A 27,460-nucleotide genomic window follows, 5' to 3' on the forward strand; every position below is an offset into this window, starting at 1 on the left:
GAGGAAGTTGCACAACATTACACAGCAATTGTGACGGTATTGAATCCTGGCAGAAATTCAGATGTCTATTCTCAGTTTTTCCCAAGATATCAAATTGTGTAAGTGGAGGCAAAAGGAAAGTAGATCTAGATTATTCCTGTTTTGACAGCATGAATGGAACTGGAGGATATTATGTTAAGTGAAATAAGCCAGGCAGCTCATTCATATGTGCATTCTTAAAAAAAACAATAAAACAAACAAAAAAACCCAAACCAAACCTGAATGTGTTAATTTCAGTGTAATAATCAATTCATTATGCATGTGTTTATCAAAACATCATGATGTACACCTTAAATATATGTAATTAGAGAAGAGCAAAAGATCAGGTGGAGGCCCCAGAAGGCAGCACAAAGACCGGCATCTTTGTCCTCACTCCAGAGGGAGCCTATGTACTTCAGAAGTTGCTGAAACTGAAAACAAGAAATCCCTGCCTCCAATTGTAGGGCCCTATTTGACAGGGTTTCCCTCAATTGCTTCCTTCTTCCATTCCTCTTCTTATTCCTTCCAACTTCTGCTGGACCACCTGAAAAATGTAGCTTTTCAGAAGGCTCCCTTTCCAAATCTGGCTTGAGTCATCCCCAGGGTGTTATAACACAGATGCATCCTAGAAAGCCAGCGAGCTATACTTGAAGCCTGTTTCAGAAGTCTATGTCACTCAGTCATGCCTTCCTCTCCTGCCCCAAGTACTCTAGCTTGAGGACCCGATAGATAATTAGATGAAACCCCCAAATTTAACAGCCCATGGGAGCAAACAGTTATTTAATTTGGAGAAAGATATTTAAGGTGGCTTGAGAACAGAGAACATTTTATTAGTACAGAGATGTTGTTAGAGCTGCTTTAGAAAACGACACATTGTATTTGTCTTCATTGATTATGGTCTGGCTAGTCTCCTCTCCTGTCACTCTGAAGAAACTCACCCCCATGTAGCTCTGATATTTATTTATTTGGCAGAAATAGACTGACAAACAGAGAAAGAGAGGAAGAGGGAGAGGGAGAGAGAAAGAGAGAGAGATTGATTGATTCTATCTGCTTGTTCACTTCTCAAATGCCCACAATTACTATGACTTGGCTGAGTCCAAAGCCAAGAGCCAGGTAAGGTATATGGGCATCCTAACCAACAGCTTAACTTCTGCATGAAATGACAGTGCCTGTAGCTCTGATCTAGATTAACCTTCATTTATACAACTTGTTGAATATTACAGTTAGTGCTGCATTAAGCCTGTGATCATATAATGGATTGGCATTATGGCTTTTGCAAAACATAAAGAAAAAAAGAGAGGAAGGAAAGAAGGGGGATTGAGGGAGGGGGGAAGTATGGTTATCTTAGAATTGTACCTATTAAATACATGAAATCTGGTCTCTTTATATTAATAAAAATTAAAATAATTTAAAACTTTATAAAAGAAAAATCATAAACACATATTGAGTGCTCTCTATGTTCTAGACACTCTTCCAGCAGCTTCTAGACTGGTACCATAAATGATCTTCTGAGGAAATCTCTTGCTCTAATATATACCATAAAATACTTGAGTTCAGAGGTACCAGTCCCAGCCTGGGGCAGGGTTTCAAACTTTAAGAGAGCTCAACAAAAGAAAGTGTTGATGGTAACAGCTTTGGCTTCCCCAAAGACTAGTGGAATAGCTTTCAGGGGCAAAATGGATTCATGAGGTTCTTAAGGAAACAACAACACTTAGCTGTCAGGCAATTTTATAAAGGAAGTTGCCCCCTGTACCTTCTATGGTTCTCAGGGTATGATTGAACCAGTCAGGGACTGTGAGATTGCTGTACCAGCAGGGCATCCATCAGATGATCATAGGGCTGAACTGCATCAGGCATGAGATTGCCTAAGTCTCTGCTATGATTTCAGACATAAAAACATTTTATCTGATTTGAAATGTTCTCCCAAGAATGTTCCCATCCCTTAGTGGCCAGGTAATTTTCTCAAGCAGATCTCATGAGATTTCCCAGATTGTTCTTAACTCTGTAAGAAAAAAAAGGATCATCATTCATTTCCCAACATATAGTTCAACCAACCAGACAATCACTGTCACTCTGCCTGGTAACTATTGCCTAAGAGAGCTATTGCCTAAAGGAAGGAGTAATCAATGAAAAAAGGGAAGGCTTGGGAATCATGATAAAAATATCTTTTAGCAGAGCATGCAACACAGCTGTTTCCTTTTCTTTCATGTTGAATAATGAGACCCCTGAGTCAATCAAAGATATGTTTTCACATAGGTTCCATTTTGTATGATTTTTTAAAAAAAAGATTATTTATTTGAAAGGCAAAGTATAAGAGAGAGATGGAGGAGAGAGAAACAGAATGAGAGAGATCTTCCATCCACTGATTTACTGCCCACAACAGCTAAGGCTGGTCCAGGCCAAAGCTAGGAGCCAGCAGCTCCATCAGAGTCTCCCACATGGATAGCATGGGCTCAGGTGATTGTGGGCACATTATCTATGGCTTTCCCAGGCTCATTAACAGTAAGCTAGATCAGAAGTGGAGCATCTAGGACTGAAACAGGTGCTCTAATGTAGAATGCTAGTGTTGCAAGAGGTAACTTAACCCACTGTGCCAAAGTGGTGACCCCTGAATGACTGTAGTAGATCTCTTTGCTCTGGGGATAGCTGAATAATCTAATGTTGTTAAGAAGTGGAAAGTTCGTGTGTTATGAGACTGGGGATGAAAGTTAGGAAAGGAATAACAAAAAAAGTTCCCCAGCACAAGTACAATTCAGAAAGGGTTTAATAAACAGCCGCTAAACATTGCACCAAAGCATTTGGAAACACAATTTCTACAGAGAGGCAAAGATCAGGCTTCCATTCTAAATTCCTTTAAGACAATCATTAACAGCCCCACCCACCCCACCCCCATCCCCACATAACCACAAGACTACACTCTTCTAGTCATGAATTTACCTACAGTCTTAAGAATAATGGGACTGGCATGCATTATCCCAGCAATGGCAAGGAAGCAGGGAATAGGGGAAGATGGATGAAAAGGCAACCAGCAGCTAATGATACACCCCTTAGGAGCTTTGTTCAGGTGGTGGGCAGGGAGAATCTGCTTGTGGTGCCATCAGAGGCATTACCTTGGACTTCTAGGATACTCTGGACTGGTGAAGGTATTCAGATCCAAAGTGGCTGGGGCTGCCCTCCTAAATGGTCTCATTTCCTTGAGTCATGACTATTGGAAGTTGTCTCCTTGGGTGACACATTGTGACTTTCTAAAGACTTTTTTTGTTCTACACATCTGCACCTATGACGCAGAAGGCATTCTGAGAATGTGCTGATTTTGAAGCCAAAGTGGCCCTAGCTTCTCTGTCCTTTCTTTATTTTGGCCTTTGGAAAGAGGTACATGGCAATTCTTTATTAAAGACACTGTTAATGAGTCTAGGCAAGTCATTCAAACTTCTGGGACTCCATTTATCTACCTTATAAAAATGTTTATATATATACGTATATATATACATATATATATATCTCCACAACTCATATTAAGAACAAATGAGATCAAATGGATTCTACTTTGACTATGACCTTGTCTAAACAAGATAAGAATCGGAGAACTCAGAGGGCTTCCATAGCCTTGGAAACTCATGACTGGAGCATAGGGAGACTACTGATGCCATAGACAGGAGTGTCAATTGGTAAAGTCAACAACAGGAGTCACTGTGCACTTACTCCTCATGTAGGATCTCTGTCCTTAATGTGCTGTGTATTGAGATTTAATGCTATAACGAGTACTCAAACAATATATTTCACTTTGTGTTTCTATGGGGGTGCAAACTGTTGAAATCTTTACTTAATGTGTACTAAACTGATCCTCTGTAAAAAAAAAAAAAAAAGAAATTATCAACTCCCAACTTGACTCTCACTGGGATTAAACATGACAATAGGTCTGATCTGATTTCATCATCATTTTAAAAAAATCATCTATTATTTTTCACTTTATGTTTCTGTGTGGGAGCAAACTGTTGAAATCCTTACTTAATGTATACTAAGCTGATCTTCTGTATATTAAGATAATCGAAAATGAATCTTGATGTGAATGGAAGGGGAGAGAGAGTGGGAGAGGGGAGGGTTGCGGGTGGGAGGGACGGTATGTGGGGGAAGCCATTGTAATCCATAAATCGTACTTTGGAAATTTATATTCATTAAATAAAAGTTTAAAAAAAAGAAAAAGAAAACCTCCTTGTAATTAAAAAAAATAAATAAAAAATAAAATGTTTAATTTCAGCACCCTATTGCATGTGGCGCTGGGGGAGGGGTAATAAAAAAAAAGTAGTAATAAGTTTAATGATGTAGCTGACTTAAAAATTGACTAGAGATATTTGTATGAATATCCAATTTACCCCCTCATAGAATCAATGTTAACAGAGGACCAGAGGCCGCTGACATGGTGGGAGCAAAGTGCCTGTTCCTGGGCTAGGGTGTGGAAAGTGAACGGTATGGAAAGAAGAATTTTACTATCACCTGCCAGTGGCCTTCTCTCTTGAACCAAGCTTCAATCTTCCACTACCATCTGCCCCTCTTGTCCCATCCAGTATTTTACCAATTGCCTTGGCAGGGAAGTGATTTTCTTTCTCTCCTATCTTAAACATTTGATCTAGATCTCTTTGTTTCTATTGGTATCTCCTTAGCTGAAATTAAAAATGCTTGAATGCTTTTCTCATGAAGAGTTTTTAGGCAACATTAAGTCCAAACTAAGCAGTGCCCAGCTGGCTACAAGAGGATCAAAGGCATTGAGGGAAAATGACCTTCCTAGAGGGAAGATATACCAAGGAAGGTACTATTTTCCTGAGGGGCTGGACATAGGGCACCAGCCATCTTGGTGCCAGACTGGTCCAGCTAGTTCTTACATGGTAGACAGTGGTAAACCTCAATTGTCCTCACTAACTCCAAGTCAAAAAAGAGGTTGGGGCTGTGTTCAGAGGTTAGTTCTGGCTCTTGCCTTTGCTGTAAATATTAATTCCTAGTAGACCCTACTGTTGGCAGAGAAGGGAGTAGGCAGAACTGCATGGGATAGCCCAGTCTGTCTCCCTAATGAGTCAGAATCATCTGATCCAAGCAAGTAACCAATTGTCCTTGGCCTGGACCTCCCAGACAGCCAAGGTTTCCACTATAGGGAGTGTTCTGTTCTTTCTGCAATGGGCAGAGTGCAATAAAATACATGCGGAGCCCTCAGCTGGCGGCGGGGGGGTGGGGGGACTTTCAGACTAAGATGGAAAACTAGACAAATGTGTTTGTCTCTGATTGGGGTATACCTAGAAATGTTACAGGGACAAGTAGTTTTTCTGTAGTTATTTTTTTTCATTGAGACTCATAAATATGAATTGAGTGGCACAGTTTGAGAGAGGGTTAAAAAGAAGAATTCTGAAACATATGAAGGGAAACTCTGGAGTAGGGTGCCTGGATGCTTCATGGGGTATACAGTGCTGTGGTTGCTGTGTTGTCACCACCATCTACTGTTTGCGGATCATGCCCTTGATAGCTGACTCCCGGTTGACATATGTGGCCCAATACACCAGATTAAATATGGCGAAGAGCACAGGAAAGATGATACGGGAAATTTTGTCAACCTTGCTGACACTGTTGTAGGTCTTGGTCTCAGTTGGGCTGTCCTGCACATAAGTGGCCTTGGGCGAAGCAATTATTGTCGGGGTTGAGGATGCACTGGGAGCGGCGCCCTTGGAGATGGTGGAGAACTCAGGGTTCTTGGCCAAGTTGATGGGATAAGTGGTTCCCACGATGTTGAATGTGGCGCTGGTTTTCTTTGTCGGGGCTGCCGGTGTTTTCTTCTAGAGGCCAGGAAAAATAGGGGAGGAAGGGAGAACAAAATAAAAGCTAATTGGTTCATTATACAGAGCACATTTAGAAGATGCAGGGAGAAGCCATGAGGGAAATTAAGCAACTGGGGCCACGAAGCCAACAGCAGTAAGTAGCCAGGTTTATGTCTAGGGATATTGGAAGATGAGTTTGAAAACAGAACACTTCCATCATTTTGGCTTATTAGCTATAAGGTTTTGGCTAAGTCTCCTGTTTTACTTGAGCCTCAGTTTCTTCATCTGCAAAATGAGGAACAAATAATTGGCAGGATTGTTGAGAGGATCAGATGAGAGAATGGTAGTAGGAACCACTGCTAAACTGCGGAATTTTGGTCATCAGTGGGGTTTATATGTCATAGGATTTGATCCTCAAAGCAATCCTATGAGGTAGGAAGGAGAGATTACTCCCATTTGACAGATGAGAAAATTCAGTCTCAGACTAAGTGGCAGAGCCCCCACTTGCAGTCTTGGCTCCTGACTTTGATCCAGGGCTGCACTGTTCTGCTTTCTATAGGCACGAAACACTTTTTGGTTACCCGAGAAATAACTCCAATAGGCTGCAACCATCAAGTGGCACATCTCCTGTGAGGAAGAGAGCTTGGTGAGTTGGAAAAGTCATTTTGCCTTAAAGACACAATCAATACAATGGCATGTTGACATGGATCATTAAAATAGCATCCCACCCTTCATGCACTGTAAAACATGGTCAGCAAGCTCAGGGACACACCAAGGTTTTGCACTCTTACAATGTTGTAGGCAGGAGCCATAACCTCCCCCACAGAGCTATGCAAATGACCCCTTCTGCCACAGCAAATGCAGTCAGTTGTGGGCTTGCGATGGCACTATTCTTTGTGTTTATTTTTCAGAATAAAATCCTTAAATACCTAGTGGGGAGCAAGCACACACACATACATGCCCACTTGTTCTCACATATATGAACTCAGGTATACATAGTTGTGGCTCCCTTGATGCCAAAGAAAGAAGAGGAGATAGAGCTATTTCTGGATCAGAATAGAGAGAGTTAAGTGCAGAGGAGGCTAGGGAGCAGGCTACCCCAGATTCAGGCCAAAGATGGTGGTCTATCTCAAATCTATAATATTGTTTGCTGCTTCACTCACAATGTCCTTTTCTTCCTTCTATCCTTCTCTGCCTCTAGGGAAAAGTTGATAGAGATGAGCTTCACACATGCATCCAGAGTTTACTTGTTTACTCCTCCACTTCCTACCTGGTTCCTTCCTGAGTTTCTCTCTTTTCTCCCTCCAGTATTGACCCCTTTCTCCTAATCTCTTTTTCTTGCTTCTTTTAAGTCATAGTCCCCATCATTTTAATCTTTTGTCCTTTACACCTCACTGCTATTTTTTTTTTCTTGATCTTACTAACAACTTTTGCCCAACATTGAGTGAATACCAGCTTGGCCAAGAACAATGCTAGGTACTTAGGGGATAAGTAGGTTAAAAGATGAGTCAAACTTCAGTTGTTATCTTCTAGGAGCTCACAGTCTGGTATGGGAGAGAACCTTGTGAACTCATCATTGTTATATAGCGTAATCAGAGTTCTAAAAGAAGTCAACAAAGTGCTGTGGGAATTCAGTAAAGGGAGGGACAAGGTACCTGCATGTATTGGAAAAAGTGGCTCAAAAAAGCAATGAGGTTTGTGGTCTGGGACAAAAACAACATGCAGGAGCGCCTTAGATGCAGCAAAGACCAGGGCATAGGTCAGGGGAATTGTTTGAGGGATGACAAGGAATTTGCTGTAGTTGGATCACAGTGGGTAGAGCAAAGAGTTATAGGAACTGACTGTGTAGACAGGCAGAGGCCAGATCTGAATGACCTTGAATACTATGTACTCCTCCTCTGCTGGCCTATGCTGGCTTCATTGTTTTCAATCAGGGAGGGAAAATGTGTCGGAAAAGGATTTTAAGTGAAGGAATAATAATCTCACTAATAGAACATTGTAAAAGCAATACTGTTCTTTATCTTTGAGGATTGAAGTCACATTGCTACAAGTGGAAGGGGGACAGAACTGGAAGGCTCCTTAGAACCCTGTATATTATTTAAATTTTCTACATAGGATTCATTTGTATTTAGCAAATTCATTGTATGAATAGAGTCCTGCTGCTAAACACTTTTGCTATTAAAAGAGCACTTTACCTGTTTGCCTGCTCATTTATTAATTTGCTTAGTAATCTCTTTTTTCATGGATAAGCCAAAACAATTTTAAAAAGAACAAAGAAGAAAATAAAAAGGGAAAGGAAAAAAACACTACCATAACTTGATTAGACGTTTTCACATTCAAGTATGTTATTTCACTTACTCATCTTAACAGCTGGTTATGACCAAATCTCTGAAATAGTCGTTCTAAACAGCAAACAACTTTTCTTTAGCGCCATAGGCACATTGTGTTCTAGCATGGGAGAGAAGCAGTAATTGATTTAAAAGATTTTCTGAAATAATAGAGGAAAATTACGTTTAAATTCCTCTCATTATTACTAAAATAAAACATTTTAATCAACCACTATAATTTTTACCTAAATTGTGGAAAGAAATCAAAGAAAATGTTGTAGTGTCAAGAAGACAGGAGCAGGAAGTAGAGATTAATATTTTCCCATTTCTGTCTCTAGTTTTCTAATATTTCTCCTTGCTTTGTAGTTTGAAACATACAGATTAGACAGTTTTCTTTTTCTTTTTTTTCCATTTTCAAATTATTTTTAAATTTTAAGATTTAAGAATTTTAACATGTTGCCATTCACTTCATGTGGAGATATTATATACATACACAGACACTATTTTTTCTTGAAAATAGGGATATTAATATAAAATGTGGGATTCATGAAAATGATAATAGAGGGAGGCGAGAAGGGTATATTGCCATGTAGATGGTATATTCAGTGAAGACAATATTTATCTTTATACCAAATAAGATGACATCCACACAATTTTAATTATATATATATACATGTGTACACACACACACACACATATATATATAAACTTCCACATATAACATAAAATGTGATATTTGTTCTTCTGTGTCTATTTTATTTCACTTAGCATAATGATCTCCAGTTCCATCCATTTTGTTGCGAATGTCAGGATTTCACATTTTTATGACTGAATAATATCCAATCCTGTGTATATATCACATTTTCCTTATCCAGTTATCAGTTGATATGCAACTAAGTTGATTCTATATCTTTGCTGTTGTGACTGATTTAACTTTGACCAAGTTTCCCTTCTATTCCTACCTCCCTAGACAAGTACTTAACCATTAGGCACAGTATGAATGGTTACTGAATGAAAAAATGACCCTCTGATTGAAGATTCTCATGGGATTTCTAGTCCATCCTTCCAGAATTTTCACTTCTGTCATACAGAGAGCATATCACTACAATTCAGCCTGAGGTAATTTCCACACCAATAACTTGAAAATGACTCCTCCAAATTCCCCAAGCAGCCTGATTCCAGGACAAACACCTTTGCTTCTCACAGGGCATTTCATGTTGGTTTATGGTCTAGGCAATGAGAACTTTTGTAGATGAACATATATCCAACTCCAGAGTCTTCTTAAGATGGCACACTTATTAATTGTTTCTTAAGCTACTAATTAGAGGGTTAGATCAGGCCTCAGCTGTACTTGAAACCCAACCAGGATCTCAGAAGACATACTTACATCTGTAAGTATATCTGTATCAATGCCTTTATAGGAACTCAGCTTTTCTGAACCCCAATTTCTAGAAGAAGGGCAAGGTAATTGAGTGTATGCTATGTGGGATTCAAAAATGGATAAAATCAGCATCAAAAACCCCAAGAACCCAATTTAAAAATTGGAATAGGTTGGGACTGGCATTGTGGTATAATAGGTTAAGCCATGACCTACTATGCTGGCACCCTATATTGGTACAAGTTCAAGTCCTAGCTTCTCCACTTATCAGGGTCCCTGCCAATGTGCCTGGGAAAACAGTTGAAGATGGCTCAATTCCTTGGGTCCTTGGACCCATGTGGGAGACCAGAATGAAGCTCTTGGCTCCTGGCTTTGGCCTGGCCCAGCCACAGACATTGTGCCGTTGTGGCCATTTGTGTAGTAAACCACCAGATGGATTTCTCTCTCTCTCTCTCCCTCTTTGCCTCTTTCTCTTTTTCTCTTGGCTTTTCAAATAAATAACATAAATCTTTTAAAAATAACAATTTGAGGGGCCGGTGCAGTGGCTCACTTGGTTAATCCTCCGCCTGCGGTGCCGGCATCCCATGTGGGCGCCGGGTTCTAGTCCTGGTTGCTCTTCTTCCAGTCCAGCTCTCTGCTGTGGCCCAGGAGGGCACTGGAGGATGGCCCAGGTGCTTGGGCCCCTGCACCTGCATGGGAGACCAGGAAGAAGCACCTGGCTCCTGGCTTCGGATCGGTGCAGCGCCAGCCGTGGCGGCCATTTGGGGAGTGAACCAACGGAGGGAAGACCTTTCTCTCTGCCTCTCTCTCAACGTCTATAACTCTACCTGTCAAATAAATAAAAAAAAAAACAATTTGATGAAGAAAACTAATTAAAATAAGAGAGAACTAAAACATAAGGGAGAAAACAGAAATAAGAAACACTAAAGTATAAATAATGAATCAAGGACATTCAAAAGAGGAAGGAAGTATGCTGGATTTGAAAGAGCGAGGTAAATCAATAGAAAGGTGTGGGGATGCAGGTGGAAGAAAAGTAATCACTGTATCAATTTCCTGAAAGGGTGGGATGTAAGAGCATAACTGGAGAATTACCCTGGTTCAGAAAACAGATGAGATGGACAGAATGGATGAGATTCTGATACTATCTACATTTTGTTTGGGAGAAAGGAACACAGTAAATTGAGGCAAATCTCATGCAATGGTTTTCACATTCCTCATGAGAAAGGTGAAAGGAATAGCAAAGACTTAAAATAGATTTTATAGGAAATAGAGGGAAGAACAGATTAGGGACACAGAAAAGGACTGCAGGTACAGATTGAAGGACCAGCAGAATTCTAGAGTATAAGCTCATAAATATCCATCAATGTGCACAGTTGAATTTTTAAAAAAATATGTATTTATTTATTTGAAAGTCAAAGTTACAGGGAGAGAGAGGGGGAGAGACAGAGAGAGATATCTTCCATCTGCTGGTTCACTCCTAAAATAGCCACAACAGCCAGGGCTGTGCCAGGCCAAAGCCAGGAGCCAGGAGCTTCTTCCAGGCCTCCCATGTGGGTGCAGGGGCCCAAGGAATTGAGCCATATTCCAGCACTTTCCGAGTTACATTAGCAGGGAGCTAGATCAGAAGTGGAACACCTGGGACATGAACCCACGTGTATATGGGATGCCGACACTGCAGATTGTAGCTTAATCTACTGCACCACAGTGCCGGCTCCTTGGATTTCTTTTTTCAGAGAGAAATAGAAAACTTGGATTGAAGTGACTGGGGAGGTTAAGGGTGCTGGTGAGTGACTGTAGTGATGCACCTCGGTGCCTATGCTGGACAGCAAAGCAGAGAAAACAGAGGGAACTATGTATGTACTATGCGACAGGTTCTGTGCTCAGAGCTTGATGTCAGGTTTTTCTCATGTGAACAAATAAGAAAATGAGCTTAAGAATTATTCTGTTTCTAAAAAATTTAGGCAAGTTATGAATTTTTTTTTAAAATAAGTAATATTTATTGGGCTGGGAATTTGACATAGTGGTTAAGATCCATGTATTCCTTATGAGAGTATCTGGGTTTAATGTCCACTTCGAGTTTTCTGCTAATGCAGACCTTAGGATGCATTGGTGATGACACAAGTGATTGGGTTTATGCCATCTATTTGGGATGTCTGATTCTTTTCTGTATTCCAGGCTTTGGCTGTGCCCAGGCCTGTCCCAGTCTGGACATTGTAGGTATTTGGGGTGTGAACCAGTAGATAGGAAATTTCTTTCTCTCTATCAAATAAATTAGATTTTAAAAATAATTTTTGGCCGGCGCCGCAGCTCAATAGGCTAATCCTTTGCCTATTAGCGCCAGCACACCGGGTTCTAGTCCCGGTTGGGGCGCTGGATTCTGTCCCGGTTGCCCCTCTTCCAGGCCAGCTCTCTGCTGTGGCCAGGGAGTGCAGTGGAGGATGGCCCAAGTGCTTGGATCCTGCACCCCATGGGAGACCAGGAGAAGCACCTGGCTCCTGGCTTCGGATCAGCGTGGTGCGCTGGCTGCAGCGTGCCGGCTGTGGCGGCCATTGGAGGGTGAACCAATGGCAAAGGAAGACCTTTCTCTCTGTCTCTCTCTCTCACTGTCCACTCTGCCTGTCAAAAAAAATAAAAAATAAATAAATAAATAGTTTTTTAAAAAAGAAAGTAGTAATCATGAGCATCTTCTATAAGCAATACACAGTGCTAATAGACAAATGTGACATATCTAGTCCTCATAACCATCTGCATCATAAATATTATCTATGATTAGCAATGGAGAAACCAATAATATTAAGAAAGCAATTTATTAAATTACCCCAAATCACATAGTCAAAATAAAGATGTGGACATATTTATATAATAAAAATACGTTTTACAACTACAGTATTATATTTCATTTTCTTTTAAAATTCTTTTATACAGTTGCATAGGAGGAATAGGTTCTAGTGTTCTATAGCACAGTAGGATGACTATCCTGAATGATTTATTGTTCTTTCAAAATAGTTGGAAGAAAGGATTTTCAATGTGCCCAGCACAAGGAAATGATAAATATTTAAGACAATGGATATGCTAAGAATTTATGAATATTTTAAAAGTAGTTCTAAGAATAATTATCTTCTTTTTAAATGTCAAAGTTTAATTCTTCATTTTAATTTGTATTTATTTTTAATATTAAATTTGATTTTTTATTTTAAACTGAAACATAAAATTGTACATTTATGGGGTGCCATCTGATGTTTTAAAACACACATACATTGTGCAATGTTCAAATCAGGGTTAACACATGATCCATAAAATGTTCAGTGACCCAATCAAAGTAGTAATTAACACAGTTTTAAAAAATAGAACTTGAAGGCTTATAATAAAAATCACGAAACTCTTATTCAAATACACCCCAAGTTATTGTCCAGCTCCTCATAGCTAATGATTTTCAACTCTCTTAGCTAATACTTAGAAGAGTTATTTCTATATTTCCAAAGATATATATTCTGTTACTAGTTTTGCTCACTGCCAATTGTCTTTTCTTTATAATGATTTATCTCACTTAAGCAACCCTTCCTACATCCTCCAGTATATTGATAACAATTTTATTTCAGTTACTAGTCAGTGATAAAATCATTTGAAATGACCATACAGATCCCTCTAGTCACCTGCTTCCTGCTAGACTGATTCTTCTGCATTCCCTTTCCTTTCCTTTTAAATTATTTTTTATTTATTTACTTATATCAAAAATTAACAAAAATTAAATATATTTATGACAGACAACATGATGTTTTTAAATATATATACATTGGGAATGGCTAACTAAGCTAATTAACACATATCATCTCACACGCTGTTTTTTTCGTTATTGTTGTTGAGAATATTTAAAATCTATTGCCCTAAAAATCACAAATATTATATTGTTATTACTATTCACTATAATCACCCTTTTGTACAATATAAAGTTCGTGAAAGTATTCCTCCCATCTCACTGAAACTTTGTACCCTTTGACCAAAATTCCCCAACCTCCCATTTCTGTTGGCCCCTGGGAATCACTATTTGTTCTCTGATTCTTTGAGCTTAACTTTTATAGATGTTGCATATAAGTGAGTTCATATGGTATTTTTATCTACCTGGACTATACCCTTTAATCTAAAGTCCTTTGGGTCCTTCCATGTTTTTGAAAATTATTGTATTTTCATCTTTTAAAAGCCAAATAGTGGGGCCTGCATTGTGGCACAACAGATTAAACCACACCTGTGATGCTGGCATCCCATATCAGAGTGGCTAGTTCAAATCCTAACTGCTGTGCTTCCAATCCAGTTCCCTGCTAAAGTATCAGGGAAGGCAGCATAAGATGACCCAAGTGCTTGGGCCCCTGCCACCTAGGTGGAAGACCTAGATGGAACTCCTGGGTCCTGGCATCTGTTTGACCCAACTCTGGAACTCTGTTGCCACCATTTGGTGAATGAACCAAGGGATGGCAGATTCATGCCCCCCTGCCTTTCAAATAAATACATAAAAATGTTGAAAGTGATAAATATTCCATTGCATATATATGCCATATTTTTCTTTATCCATTCATCTGTTGATGGACACAAGTAGATTCCATATCTTGGCTATTGTGAATAATACTGCAATGAACACACAAATGCAGATCTCTTCAACAGACTAAATGTATTTCCTTTGGATATATACCAGTAGTGACATTACTGGATCATATAATAGTTCTCTTTTTTATTTAATTTTATTCATTTATTTCTTAAAAATATGTATTTATTTGAAAGACAGAGTGACAGAGAGGAAGAGACAAAAAGAGAAAGATCTTCCATCCACAGTTTTACTCCTGTAATGACCACATTGGCGGGGGCTTGGGCTAGGCCAGGCCAGAGCCAGGAGCCAAGAGGTCATCCAGGGGGCCGGAGCTGTGGCGTAGCATATGAGGCCACTGCCTGCAGTGCCAGCATTCCATATGGGTGCCAGTTCAAGCCCTGGCCACTCCACTTCTGATCTAGCTCTCTGCTATGGCCTGGGAAAATAGTAGAAGAGGGCCCAAGTCCTTGGGCCCCTGCACCCACATGGGGGACCCAGAGGAAGCGCCTGGCTCCTGGCTTCAGATCAGTGCAGCTCCAGCCATTGCAGCCAATTGGGGAGTGAATCAGCAGATGGAAGATTTTTTTTCTCTCTCTTTCTTTGTCTCTCTGTGTGTAACTCTGACTTTCAAATAAATAAATAAACCTTTAAAAATAAATAAATAAATAAATAAATCTTTTTAAAAAAGTCCATCCAGGTCTCCCACATTGATGACAAAGCCACAGTATATGGGCCATCTTCTGTTATTTCCCCAAGGAGCTGAACAGGAAGTGGAACAGCCAGGATTCAAACAGGCACTCATAGGGGATGCTAGCATTTCAAGTGTACCACGATGCTGGCACCAATAGTTCTATTTTTAATTTTTTTCATGACTCCATACTGTTTTCCATAATGGCTACACTAAGTCACATTTCTATCAACAGTGTGCAACACTTCCCTTTTCTCCACATCCTTATAAACTCTATCTTTTTCATCTCTTTAAAAATATCCATTCTATTTTTTTAAACTTTTATTTAATGAATATAAATTTCCAAAGTACGATTTATGGATTACAATGGTTTCCCCCCCATACCGTCCCTCCCACCCAAAACCCTCCCCTTTCCCACTCCCTCTCCCCTTCCATTCACATCAAGATTCATTTTCGATTATCTTAATATACAGAAGATCAGCTTAGTATACATTAAGTAAGGATTTCAACAGTTTGCTCCCACACAGAAACATAAAGTGAAAAATAATAGATGTTTTTTTTAAATGATGATGAAATCAGATCAGACCTATTGTCATGTTTAATCCCAGTGAGAGTCAAGTTGGGAGTTGATAATTTTTTTTTTCTTACAGAGGATCAGTTTAGTATGCATTAAGTAAAGATTTCAACAGTTTGCACCCCCATAGAAACACAAAGTGAAATATATTGTTTGATTACTCATTATAGCATTAAATCTCAATGCACAGCACATTAAGGATAGAGATCCTACATGAGGAGTAAGTGCACAGTGACTCCTGTTGTTGACTTTACCAATTGACACTCCTGTCTATGGCATCAGTAATCTCCCTATGCTCCGGTCATGAGTTTCCAAGGCTATGGAAGCCCTCTGAGTTCTCCAGTTCTTCAAGGTCATAGTCAAAGTGGAGGTTCTCTCCTCCCTTCAGAGAAAGGTACCTCCTTCTTTGAAGACCTGTTCTTTCCACTGGAATCTCACTCACAGAGATCTTTTGCCAGAGTGTCTTGGCTTTCCATGCCTGAAATACTCTCATGGGCTTTTCAGCCAGATCCGAATGCCTTTAGGGCTGATTCTGAGGCCAGAGTGCTATTTAGGACATCTGCCATTCTATGAGTCTGCTGAGTATCTCACTTCCCATGTTGGATCACTCTCCCCTTTATTTATTCTATCGGTTAGTGTTAGCAGGTACTAGACATGTTTATGTGCTCCCTTTGACTCTTAGTCCTTTCATTATGATCAATTGTGAACTGAAATTGATCACTTGGAATAGTGAGATGGCATTGGTACATGCCACCTTGATGGGATTGAATTGGAATCCCCTGGTATGTTTCTAACTCTACCATTTGGGGCAAGTCAGCTTGAGCATGTCCCAAATTATACATCTCTTCCCTCTCTTATTCCCACTCTTATGTTTAACAGGGATCACATTTCAGTTAATTTTCAACACTTAAGAATAACTGTGTATTAATTGCAGAATAACAGGCATGAGGTGATATCTCATTGTGGGTTTAATTTGCATTTCTCTGAAGGATAGTGGTGATGAGCAATTTTTAATACACCTATTGGCCATTTGAATGTCTTCTTTTGAGAAGTATCTATTCCAATTCTTTAACCAATTTTTAATTGTGTTATTTCTTTTCTGGCTATTGAGTTGTTTGAGTTCTTTATATATTTTGCATAGTAAGTCTTTATCAGATATATGATTTGTAAGTATTTTCTACCATTCCATAGATTGACCTTTCATTTTGTTCATTTTTTTCTTGTAAAAATTTTTTGATTGATATAATCTCATTCTTCTGTGTTTGCTTTTGTTGCCCGTGCTTTTGTCATAACTAAAAAGTTATTGTCAATAGCAATGTCATGGATCTTTTCTTCTATGTTTCCTTTTAGTAGTTTTATGATTTCTGTATTACTAACAGTTTAAAGTTTTAAACTTTTATGACTTTGTTTTTGCTATTGTTGTGAGATAAGGGTCTAATTTCATTTCTCTGTCTGTGGATATCCAGTCATCTCAACATCATTTATTGAAGAGACTGTCTATTTTCTACTATGTGTTGGAAATCTTGTCAACATTTAATTGGCCATGAATGCATGGATTGATTTCTAGGCTTTCTATTCTGCTCCATTAGTTTATGTGTTTTTCTTTATGCTAGTGCTATGTTGATTCACTTATTAAGACTTTGCAGGATATTTTGAAGTTAGGTAGTGTGATACCTCCTGCTTTGTTCTTTTTACTAAAGATTTCTTTGGATAATTGGGATATTTTGTAGTTTCATATAAATTTTAGTTTTTTTCTATTTTCATGAAAAAATCATTGGAATTTTGATAGGGATTGCATTGAATCTGTAGATCACTTTGGGTAGTATGGACTTTTTAACAATATTAGTTGCTGTAATTGGTGAACACTGGATACCATTCCATTCATTTGGTATTCAACATCTTTCATCAATTTATCATTTCACTATACTGTTCTTTAAGTTTATCAGTTAAGTTTATTCCTATTTTTTATTTTTAGATATTCAGAGTAGAATATTTTTTAATTTACAGATAGTTTACTCATGGTATATAGAAGAATTACTGATTTTAATATTAACTTTGTAGCCTGCAACTTTACTGAATTATTTGATTAATTCTGTTTGTTGGTGGAGTTTTTAAGCGTTTCTATATGCAAGATCATGAATACTTGAAAAAAATCTGTATTCTGTTGCTGTTAGGATGTTTTATATATGTCTGACAACTCCAATACAGAATAAAAAGAGGTTATTGAATAACTTATTCTGAGTTAACTCAAATCTTTTAAAAATATTTATGCACTTACTTGAAAGAGAGAGAGAGAAACACCCATTCATTGGCTCACTAACTCACTGCATGTTTGTTCCTCACATTGGTACAAGGATTCAAATACTTGAGCCAACACCAACTGTTAACTACTTGAGCCAATACCTACTGTCTCCTGGGGTGCACATTAAGCTGGAGTTGAGAGTACAGCTGGGCCTCAAACTCATGCACTCTGATAATGGATGCTAGCATCCCAACTGATGACTTAACTACTGCACCAAACACGAACCTCTTAACTCATATATAAACAAATTTGGACAGTTCAAGAGTTTTAGCACATGGTAGGCTTCCAGAAAATTTGTGTTTCCCACGTCGGGCATTTTTTTCTTTACGAATTACATTTTTATTAATAAAAGAACAGATTTACTGTAGTTCATAGATATTCTAAGTATATAATGATTTCCTTCCTTCCTTCCTCCCTTTCTTTCTTTATTTCTTGTTGAGATAACAGTTTTAATTTCATTTAATTTATATTCAAAGATTTATCGTCAAATGCTTAGGGCTCCACTAAACAAAGAGTTCAATGAACATTTTTTAAGCTTTCCATTCAAGAACTAATTTTGTACCTATGTGTAAGAATTTTATTTTGTAGATGTTAAACTTCTAAGCTCAGCCTATCCTTTCAAAGTTTAGAAATACTTTTTGATTCCCAATTCAGAAATTATTCCTCCTCCAACTAAAAGACTAAGTCCTGGGTATTATTTCCAGGGACCTCCATTGAAGATGAGGTTCCATCAGACAATTCTATTTGACTTCAAAGATATCAGCCTACTTGTTTTTTTTTTTTTTTAGCTGTTTCTTTTCTTCATGGACACATAATTTTAAAAGAAAGCTACATGAATGCCTTGATAATATCTATGACATTTCCTGGCCCACCAGCCTGGTAAACTTTTCATGAAATCTCAGGAGGTCAGTTTGACATAATTTCTTATTTGTGAACTCAGGCTTATATCAGTGATTGCTGTTAATTGCTCTTGAAACATACCTTTTCATAATGTATTCTATGGTCTTTTCCATTTACTATTTCAGATTAAGGATGTCTTTGCTCCCAGATCTTCCCTGAAGCTAACCAAAAACAATTAGGCAAATGAGATCTAGAAATCAAAACTCTGCGTTTGATGAAACTTGGAAGTATTTATAACCTTGAAACCAAAAAGTAAGGGTACTCAAATACATTGAAAATTGGAGCAAGGTAAAGAAAACACTGAGAATGCTACAGACAGAGTCCCAGAAAAATGGGTGATATAACCTGAAAGAAGAAACAAATGATCCTTGTTTGTTTTAAAATAAAATCAGTTTTCATGCTTGTGGGGAGAACATCCTGGAACTCTAATCACCACATAGTGATAGAGGAGGTAGAGACTGGGAGAGCAAAAGACACATATACACCCCACTACTACTCCACACTATGCAAACAGGAGTTTCCTAGGAGCAAGGGGAAATTTTTGCTAGTTAGAAGTAGAATCACAATTACAGGGAGAAGTATTCATAAGAGTTTATTTAGACAGCAAATGATATTCAATCTACCTATTCTTTATTAATCACTTGCAACCACTCATTACTATCCTGCTCAGTTGTTCAATCACTCCACAAATGATACTTCCACATATAACAGAGCTAGTAAATAAATGCTTGAAAATAACTTAAAGTAATAACTGAATACAGGCTATAATGGTACTTATACAAAACATCTTGCAGAAAGGAGGAAATAATTGGTGAAGAACACACAAAAGAAACTTGGAACATAAGAGAAAATATGTCAGAACCAATTACAAAAAACAAGTGAAGAAAAATAAATGAAGGTAACTGACACTGTTGAAATGGTCAGGACACGCAAGACCATATTGAAAAAAAAAAAACCAGCTAAAATGAAATGGAAAATAGAGCTAAATTTTTAGAGAAGAAATTATAACTATTGAAGACAAAAATGTCTAGCATATGTATAATCTGTGACTCTAGGAAAAGAATAGAACAGGTTTATGTTTTCAGAAAGCCTTTTCTAAAACATAGAGTCACAAATCTAAAGATTTAAAGGGATATTTAGTAGTCTAGGAAAAAATCAGAGAGATTGACCAAGATATATTCTTATAACTAGAAATTACAAAATAAAGATGTATTCATAAGGGCTTCTAAAACATAAAATCAAGTACCCTGTGATGTGAGAACTACTGAGGCTGGCTTAAGATTTCTGGTTAACAATATTCAGTGCCAGAATTGAGTATGGTAATATATGTTTACAGAGTTATCAGAGAAAGAAAATATGGTGCATGAATTGCACAATTGCTCAACTATAATTCAAGTGTAAATGAAAGGGACAGATAATTCTACATATGCAGGATGGTAGTAATTAAGGTCCCCATGATTTCTTCCTAAAGAACATTCTAGAATATAGCTTTAAGGTAAATAAGCAATTAATGAAAAATGGATAAAAGGATTATTTTTTTAAAAGTTAGAGTCCAAGCCTCTGGGTGACTTTATGAATACCAATGAGCCCCACTTGAATCTAGTGGCATCACACCTAAGTTTGATTGCACACCACAAGACATAAACCCTCCATGATATCTGCCCTCTTTGCTTTGGTCCCACTGACACTCCTGGTTGCCAAGAAGCACTCCAGTTGAGAATTGGATTGATGACCCCAGTGAATAGCACATAGCCCTGCCCAGTTCCTGCAGGCTACAGGCTACTCACTCCTGGTCCCAATACATTTCTCTCAGGGGGTACTTCCTAGCCTCTCCTTTACTATAGCTTACCTTCATCTCCAGGGCCTCAGGCACCTTCTTGCCTTCCCAAGCCCAACTCCGTTTGGTGAAGTAGTTAACAGTAGCAAATTCAATCAGCGCAGAAAACACAAAGGCATAACAGACGGCTATGAACCAGTCCATGGCCGTCGCATATGCCACTTTAGGTAAGGAGTTTCTGGCACTGATACTCAAGGTGGTCATGGTGAGAACAGTGGTAACACCTGGGGAGAGAGAAGATGAGAACCAGTTGCAACTGGAAGATTTTAAGAGCATAGTTGTTGAGATCACCAACTTATTATTCAAAAGGAGGAGTTTTCTCCCACTGACAATAGCCCCTTTAAAGTTAAAAAAAAAAAAAGAATATTAAAGCTAGATGGGGGCCGGTGCCACGGCTCACTAGGCTAATCCTCTGCCTGCGGCGCCAGCACACCGGGTTCTAGTCCTAGTTAGGGTGAGGGATTCTGTCCCGGTTGCTCCTCTTCCAGTCCAGCTCTCTGTTGTAGCCCGGGAGTGCAGTGGAGGATGGCCCAAGTCCTTGGGCCCTGCACCCGCATGGGAGACCAGGATAAGTACCTGGTTCCTGGCTTCAGATTGGTGCAGCGCGCCGGTCGTGGCAGCCACTTAGGGGGTGAACCAACAGATAAAGGAAGACCTTTCTCTCTGTCTCTCTCTCTCTTTCACTAACTCTGCCTGTCCAAAAAAAAAAAAAAAGCTAGATGGGTCTGATTCACGACCACTGCATCCCAATTGGCATAGGAATCATCATCTGTGTGCAGTACTTCTAACAACTGTCCTCTAGTCTCTCCTTAAATATTTCCATGAAGAGTTGTTATTCCATTTCATTGTAAGAGTTTTTTTCTGAAAAAAAAATCATTTATTTTTATTTCTTTGAAAGGCAGAGAAACACAGGCAGATATTTCTCATCTGGTGGTTTACTCCCCAAATGCCCACAACAGCTGGGATTGGGTCAGGCTAAAGCCAATAACCAGTTTAGTCCAAGCTTTCCACATAAGCAGTGGTGACCCAATCACTTTATCTGTCTCCTGTTGCCTCTTAGAGTACACCTTAGCTGGAACACGGGATTGGGAGTAGAGCCAAAACTTGAAGCAAGGCACTCTGATATGGATTGTGGGTGTCCCAAGTAGCAACTTAACTCCTGCACTGAATGCCTGCCCTGTAAGAGATTTTAAACAGAAAAATTTACCACATGAACTGAAACCCACCTTCTTTTAACCACGAGACCCACCAACTCATCACAGAGCTCCTGTGGCCTCACAGGTAGGAAAATCCTGCTCCCTTCTCTCCAGGACAAAGCCACTATGTTTCCTTGTGAATTTGCTTATCACCAGGATGAACACAGAGATTCATGTTCTCATGAACTCCTTCTTTTGTTCACCTTCTCTTTCATTTTGGTAGTTCTCTTCTGGACAAGCCAGAACTGGGTCCACAATCAGGACATCGATGTGTGACTTCAGTAGGGTTCGACTTCCTTAATTCTGCACATTCTTCTTATATTTCTCTTAGATTGTTGTTTTAACTATGGCAGAATGTCCCTGTTGAGCTTCATGGACAACCAAAGCTATTCCAAAATCTATTTCTTCTGAGTTTCTGACAAACCAGAACTTTCAATTGGTTCCTTTTCTTGGAGGCAGTGGTATTAAACTTAAATTGAAGACTGTCCTTTTATTCACTTGTAAATTCCATTTAAATTATTTCCTGATCTTCTCATATGTTAGATATGCTAATGAGCAATATACTGTCATAGTAAACAGTATAAGCTTCAGAGTCAGACTGAACAAGACTGAAACCCAGGCAATCTTATTTGCTAGTAATATGACCTCGAAAAAGGTGTTTTACTCCATGAAGCCTCAGCTTTATCATGTGTGAGGTAAGCTTGATAATACCAGGTGATACACAAATTTGTTGAGGAATTGACTGAGATATTTATAAAGTTTATAGCATAGCATCTGACACAACATAACTCTACAAAATCATCTTCTATAATTAACATTGCTATTAATTTTACTGTTATCAATAGTATTGTCTTAATTATAGTAGTATAATCATAAGATTGTTAACAATAATACTAGTTTTACAATTACTAGCAATAGTATTGTAGTTTGGGTACTATGCTAGAAATTAGAAATCCCGAGTGCTGCTACTTCCCTGGTTTATATGAAGAGTCTTCAAAAATTTGTGGAAAATAAGTACTATGGAAAAATAAAACTATGCATGTTTTTAAAGATTTTGCACCAAAATTAACTTATCTTTTATTTTTATTTTCAATTAACTTTTTGATATACCATTGTATCTTGAGAAATTTCCTCAGTCTGTCTGCCTTCTTTCTCTTCGTGTCTGAATATTTCCTATCATCTTGCTCCCCCAGGATTATAAGGCAGTTTCTGTACTCAAGCCCAATGAGAATTGAAGAAGGAGAAATGATCAGAACTCTTTGGCATACAAAGGAAGATGGAATGTAAGCCTCATGAGTTTGGGCCAAGTAGGCCATGGAATGAAATTCTAATAGGGTGAAGTATGCTATATATTAAAAAAAGAGAGAAAAGGCATGGCTTCTATTTATCTCTACCTAGAGTTAGCTCTGTGTGCTATAGCCTCTTGGGCATTCCAACCTATTTTTCTACCTTGAGTAAGTTTACTTATTCATTTGCTATCTAAGTGAAAACTGGTACTGAAGAAGATTCAGTATACTTTTAGCAGAGAGGACTGAAAGGATCATATTTGCACATACTAGGCAGGGAGTCACCAAAGCTGATTAGCACTAACACATTTTTAGCCATGTCAGGAATCTGCCACATAATTTGTGCCTTTTAACAAACTATCTGAATCTGTAAACTCTGAGAATAGACCCAAAGATCAGTAGCCCTCAGATCATATTAAGTGTTACAAATGGAACAGAATTTGGCTCCCTATCTGATGCAGATGTTTAAGTCACAAAATCATGGATTAGTGATACTTACAAGGTTGAAGGTTTGAGCCAATTATTCTGTCTGAAAGGTGGATCTTTGGGAAGAGTTTAAATTTGACTATGTTACTGTCTGTAACTCTACCTTTCAAATAAAATAAATAAAATCTTAAAAAAAATTAACTATGTTGCTGAGGTGGAGCCCCTATGAATCATGGTGCCTTTTAAGGAGAGAGAATGCTCGTAGTCTCTCTGCTTCTAGCTGGCCACATGATCCTTGTCTGTGTATTCTACTATCCACCACTCTCCTCAGACACCACTTGGTCTGTGACTGTGAATCTTTAAAACCATTAACTGAAATAAACCTTCTCCCTTTATAAGGTATACATATTCTCCTGTCATGTATTTGTCATAGGGGGAAAAAACGATAACTAATGCATTGAGCAAGGGATGACTAATACATTATCAGCCAATGCTATTGTCCACCTTGGCACATTTGTAGCAGTGTACTAGTGCTTAGATGGAGAGAACTTTACTGCAATCTAAGTGTTCCTGTGCCATATCACAATAGCGATTTTTAGAGTTCTAGCCTGTAGGGCTTAATTAGAACTGCCATCTTCTGAAGAGCTCTTAGCTCGTCAGAGCTGGTAGGAGGACCCTTAAGCATTCAGCACACTGCATGGATGGATGAAGAGATTCTTAGCATTTTAAAAAAGAACAAGTCTGTCACCCACTGCTTCTCTTTAAAGATTCTTCTAGAAAGATGTCCTAGGCAACCCGGTGAGAGACATTGCAGGGGAATCTGAGCTTACACTGAGGACTGCACAGATCTTTGTGTGGTCCCTGGGACAGAGCAGACGAATATTATACCCACTGGGGCTAGTGCTCAGCACTGATTGCCATCGAGGAGAAGAGCTCAGCTGAGTGGAATTACTTCCCTTCTAAATAAAGAGAGAGAGAAAGAGAGAGAGAGATTGATTTACCACGCCAAACCTGGGTGTCACCTTTGGCACACCCTTAACTGTGAAGAACCAAAGAGCTCTCTGGCCACACGCACCATAAGACTCTAGAGATTCATCAAAAGCAGAGAGTCCACTTAATCTAGAGTCATAGTATAACGAGAAAAGCCACTACAGCAAGGAAAAAAAAAAAAAGAAGAAGAAACCAAAGAATATCTCCACCATGCCAAACAACAAACACAGAAACCTAGGAAACAAGAACAAGGAAGACATTATGACACTCCCAAATGAACATGACACTCCAATACAAGATTATGAAGATGATGAGATAAAAGAAATGCAAGATACGGATTTCAAAAAATTTATCATAAGAACATTTAGAAGTTATCAAAAACAAATACATGAACTACAGAAGTCCATACAGGACAGGGCAGAAAATATCTCTCATGAAAATGAAATCTTAATGAGAAATCAAAATGAAATAAGGAATTATTAACATTTCAACTTGGAAGTTCTCACATTGATGCAGTCAGTGTAAATATGAAGTCTAAATTAGTGTAAGGTCAAGTTTGAATTAAAAATGTATTCCCAAGGAATCCCATATTTCACACAGAACTCAGACCCAAATAATCATGCTTCTGTATTATCTCCCTACACTGATAAGTGTATTTTTCTAATGCTCTCTTGCATTGAAATCATATATAACTGTTTGGTGGTATTGGATTTATGGGAAGGGTCCTTGTATTAATTTCCTATGGTTTATGTAAGAAATTTCCAAAAATGTAATAGCTTAGAACTACACAAATATATTCTTACTAGTATTGATGCCAGAAATCTAAAATCAGTTTCACTGGGTTAAGGTCAAAGTACCAGCAGGGTTGCACTCACTATGCAGGCTTTACAGACAAAATCCACTTGGACTTCTTGGCTCATAGTCCCCATCCTCCTTCTTTCAAAGCAACAGCTGACCATCTTTCAGTCTCTCCTGTTGCCATCAGCACACTGCTTTCTTCCCTGTAGTCAAATATCACTCTATCTCATTCTTTTCTTAAAAGATTTATTTATTTATTTATTTGAAAATCGGAGTTACACAGAGAGAGAAGGAGAGGCATAGAAAGCAAAGTCTTCCATCCATTGGTTCACTCCCCAGATGGCCACAATGGCCAGAGCTGTGCTGATCCAAAGCCAGGAGCCAGGAGCTTCTTCCAGGTCTCCCATGTGGGTGCAGGGACCCAAGGACTTGGGCCATCTTCTACTGCTTTCCCACACCATAGCAGAGAGCTGGATTTGGAGCGGAGTAGCTGGGACTCAAACTGGCACCCATATGGGATGCTGGCACTGTAGACTGCGGCTTTATCTGCTACACCACAGCACTGGTGCCATATTTCACTCTTAGAAGAACACTTTTGATAGTATTTAGTGTGCATCCAATAATCCAAAATAATCCCCCTCATCTTACATTCTTTAATTTAATCACATCTGCAAAAATTATTTTTGCCATAAAGACATGTGTTCACAAGTTACAGGGACTACAACATGGATATCTTTGGGAGCCATTATTCAGCCTCTCAGTCTTAATTCTAGTTGTCTCAGGCTCAGTGCTCTTCTTGTGTAACCTTAAAACTCAAACTCTTGCTTCCCAAGACCAGTCATCCACCCACTCGTTCTCCTGCTACAACAATATCTGTTCTTGTGATTTACACTCCAGTTTTTTTGTTTAAATTTTTTTAAAAATTTAAGTCAGATGAAATTACTTTTTAAAAGATTTATATATTTATTTGAGTGCCAGTGTTATAGACAGAAAGAGGGAGAGACAGGGAGAGGTCTTCCATCTGCTGGTTCACTCCCCAAATGGCCACAATGGCCGGAGCTGGTCCGAACCAAAGCCAGGAGCCAGGAGCATCTTCCAGGTCTTCCATGTGGGTTCAGAGGTCCAAACACTTGGGCAGTTTTCCTTTGCTTTCTCAGGCCATAAGCACAGAGCTGGATCAGAAGTGGAGCAGCTGGGACTCAAATCAGCACCCATACTGGATGCTGGCATTGCAGACAGGAGCTTAATTTGCTACACCACAGCGCTGGCCCCTACACTTCAGTTTTAAGTTCCTTCTCCTCTATGGACCCCTGATTATTTCCCTTATTTCTTATGTGCTCAGGTATTAATTTAAAAGAATGCTTTATGTAGATTGTCTAAAATTTTGTGTAGATTTCAAGGTGTATACTTTGTTACATTTCTCAAAATGGGTACCTTAGACACATTCCCAAATACCTTCTTCTCTTTCTACTTTACTCGAACTATTCAAGACTAGGTCACTAACCACAAAGCCTGTCATCATACTCAACAGTTACTGTGTGCATATCACATAAACTCGCAGAATTCACCCCAGATGACCATTCCCTGCTTCTTGAAGTACTCTCCTCTCTTGACTCCTTCTGATTGTTTTCCTTTTTCCCACTTGATAGGTCACCCCTTTTCTCCACTGCTGTCTCTTCTTATATCTCACCTAAATGCTGCTTCTTTCTGAAACCGTGTTTGTGCCTCACAGCCATCATTACTATGGAGCAGGGGTAGGGAATAGCTGGCCTGGAGGCCATATAAGGCCCATAAAATCATTTGGTCTGGCCCTGCCAAGGCAACCAGAGGCAAGACTTGAAATTCAATAAGTCTATGGCGGGTTAATTTTTAAGGTGATGATTTTCTGTGGCCCATGAATGATATTATAATTATCGAAATGGCCCTTGGCAGAAAAAAAAATTCCCTACCCTTGTGGAGTTCAGTAGCCTAAAATAATTAATGAATATATATATATATATATATATCTCCTAAAATATTACAGAAGGTAATGTATGGAAGTGAAATTGACACTTTGAGATGCAATGACTATGAACAGCTCTTGTCTCGACTGTTGAGGAACAGTTTTTTTCATATTATTTGTTGAACTCTTTACTTGGTATACAGTTAACCTTATGTGTATAAAGTTAATTGAAAATAGATTTTAGTAAAAAATACGAATGGGAATACCAGAGGGAGGAGGAAAAAGGGTAGGAGTGTGAATGGGAGGGCAGGTACAGTGGGAAAAATCACTATGTTCCTAAAATTATATTTATGAATTGCATAGAGTTTGTATTCCTTAAATAAATAGTTTCTGGGGAAAAATATTACAGTGGGTAAAA

The 27,460-nt window shown here is 38.7% G+C and overlaps 2 protein-coding genes across 6 annotated transcripts in view; one reads left to right on the forward strand and one right to left on the reverse strand.

Annotated features, from left to right (window-relative positions):
• LOC138847567 (uncharacterized) overlaps positions 1-27,460 on the forward strand; it is a 673,630-nt gene that overhangs the window by 193,942 nt on the left and 452,228 nt on the right. The gene's annotated exons all lie outside the window — the stretch shown is intronic.
• Positions 1-27,460, reverse strand: part of GABRA3 (gamma-aminobutyric acid type A receptor subunit alpha3) — a 327,562-nt gene that overhangs the window by 44,449 nt on the left and 255,653 nt on the right. For 3 of the 5 annotated variants that reach the window (XM_051833857.3, XM_017350870.4, XM_051833855.3), the window contains exons 9-10: positions 20,417-20,628; positions 3,412-5,837 (exon numbers count right to left, since the gene is read on the reverse strand). In XM_051833857.3, coding sequence (XP_051689817.1) covers positions 5,502-5,837; positions 20,417-20,628 — 548 coding nt within the window. In that variant the 3' untranslated portion in view covers positions 3,412-5,501. Of the gene's footprint in view, positions 1-3,411; positions 5,838-5,881; positions 6,447-20,416; positions 20,629-27,460 lie in introns of those variants that run through there. The other 2 variants (XM_089323827.1, XR_011385360.2) reach the window with 2 other exon arrangements.

This window comes from Oryctolagus cuniculus, chromosome X (genome assembly GCF_051225735.1).
Source record: "Oryctolagus cuniculus isolate XC-2025 breed Fujian yellow rabbit chromosome X, ASM5122573v1, whole genome shotgun sequence".
Classification (NCBI taxonomy): domain Eukaryota; kingdom Metazoa; phylum Chordata; class Mammalia; order Lagomorpha; family Leporidae; genus Oryctolagus; species Oryctolagus cuniculus.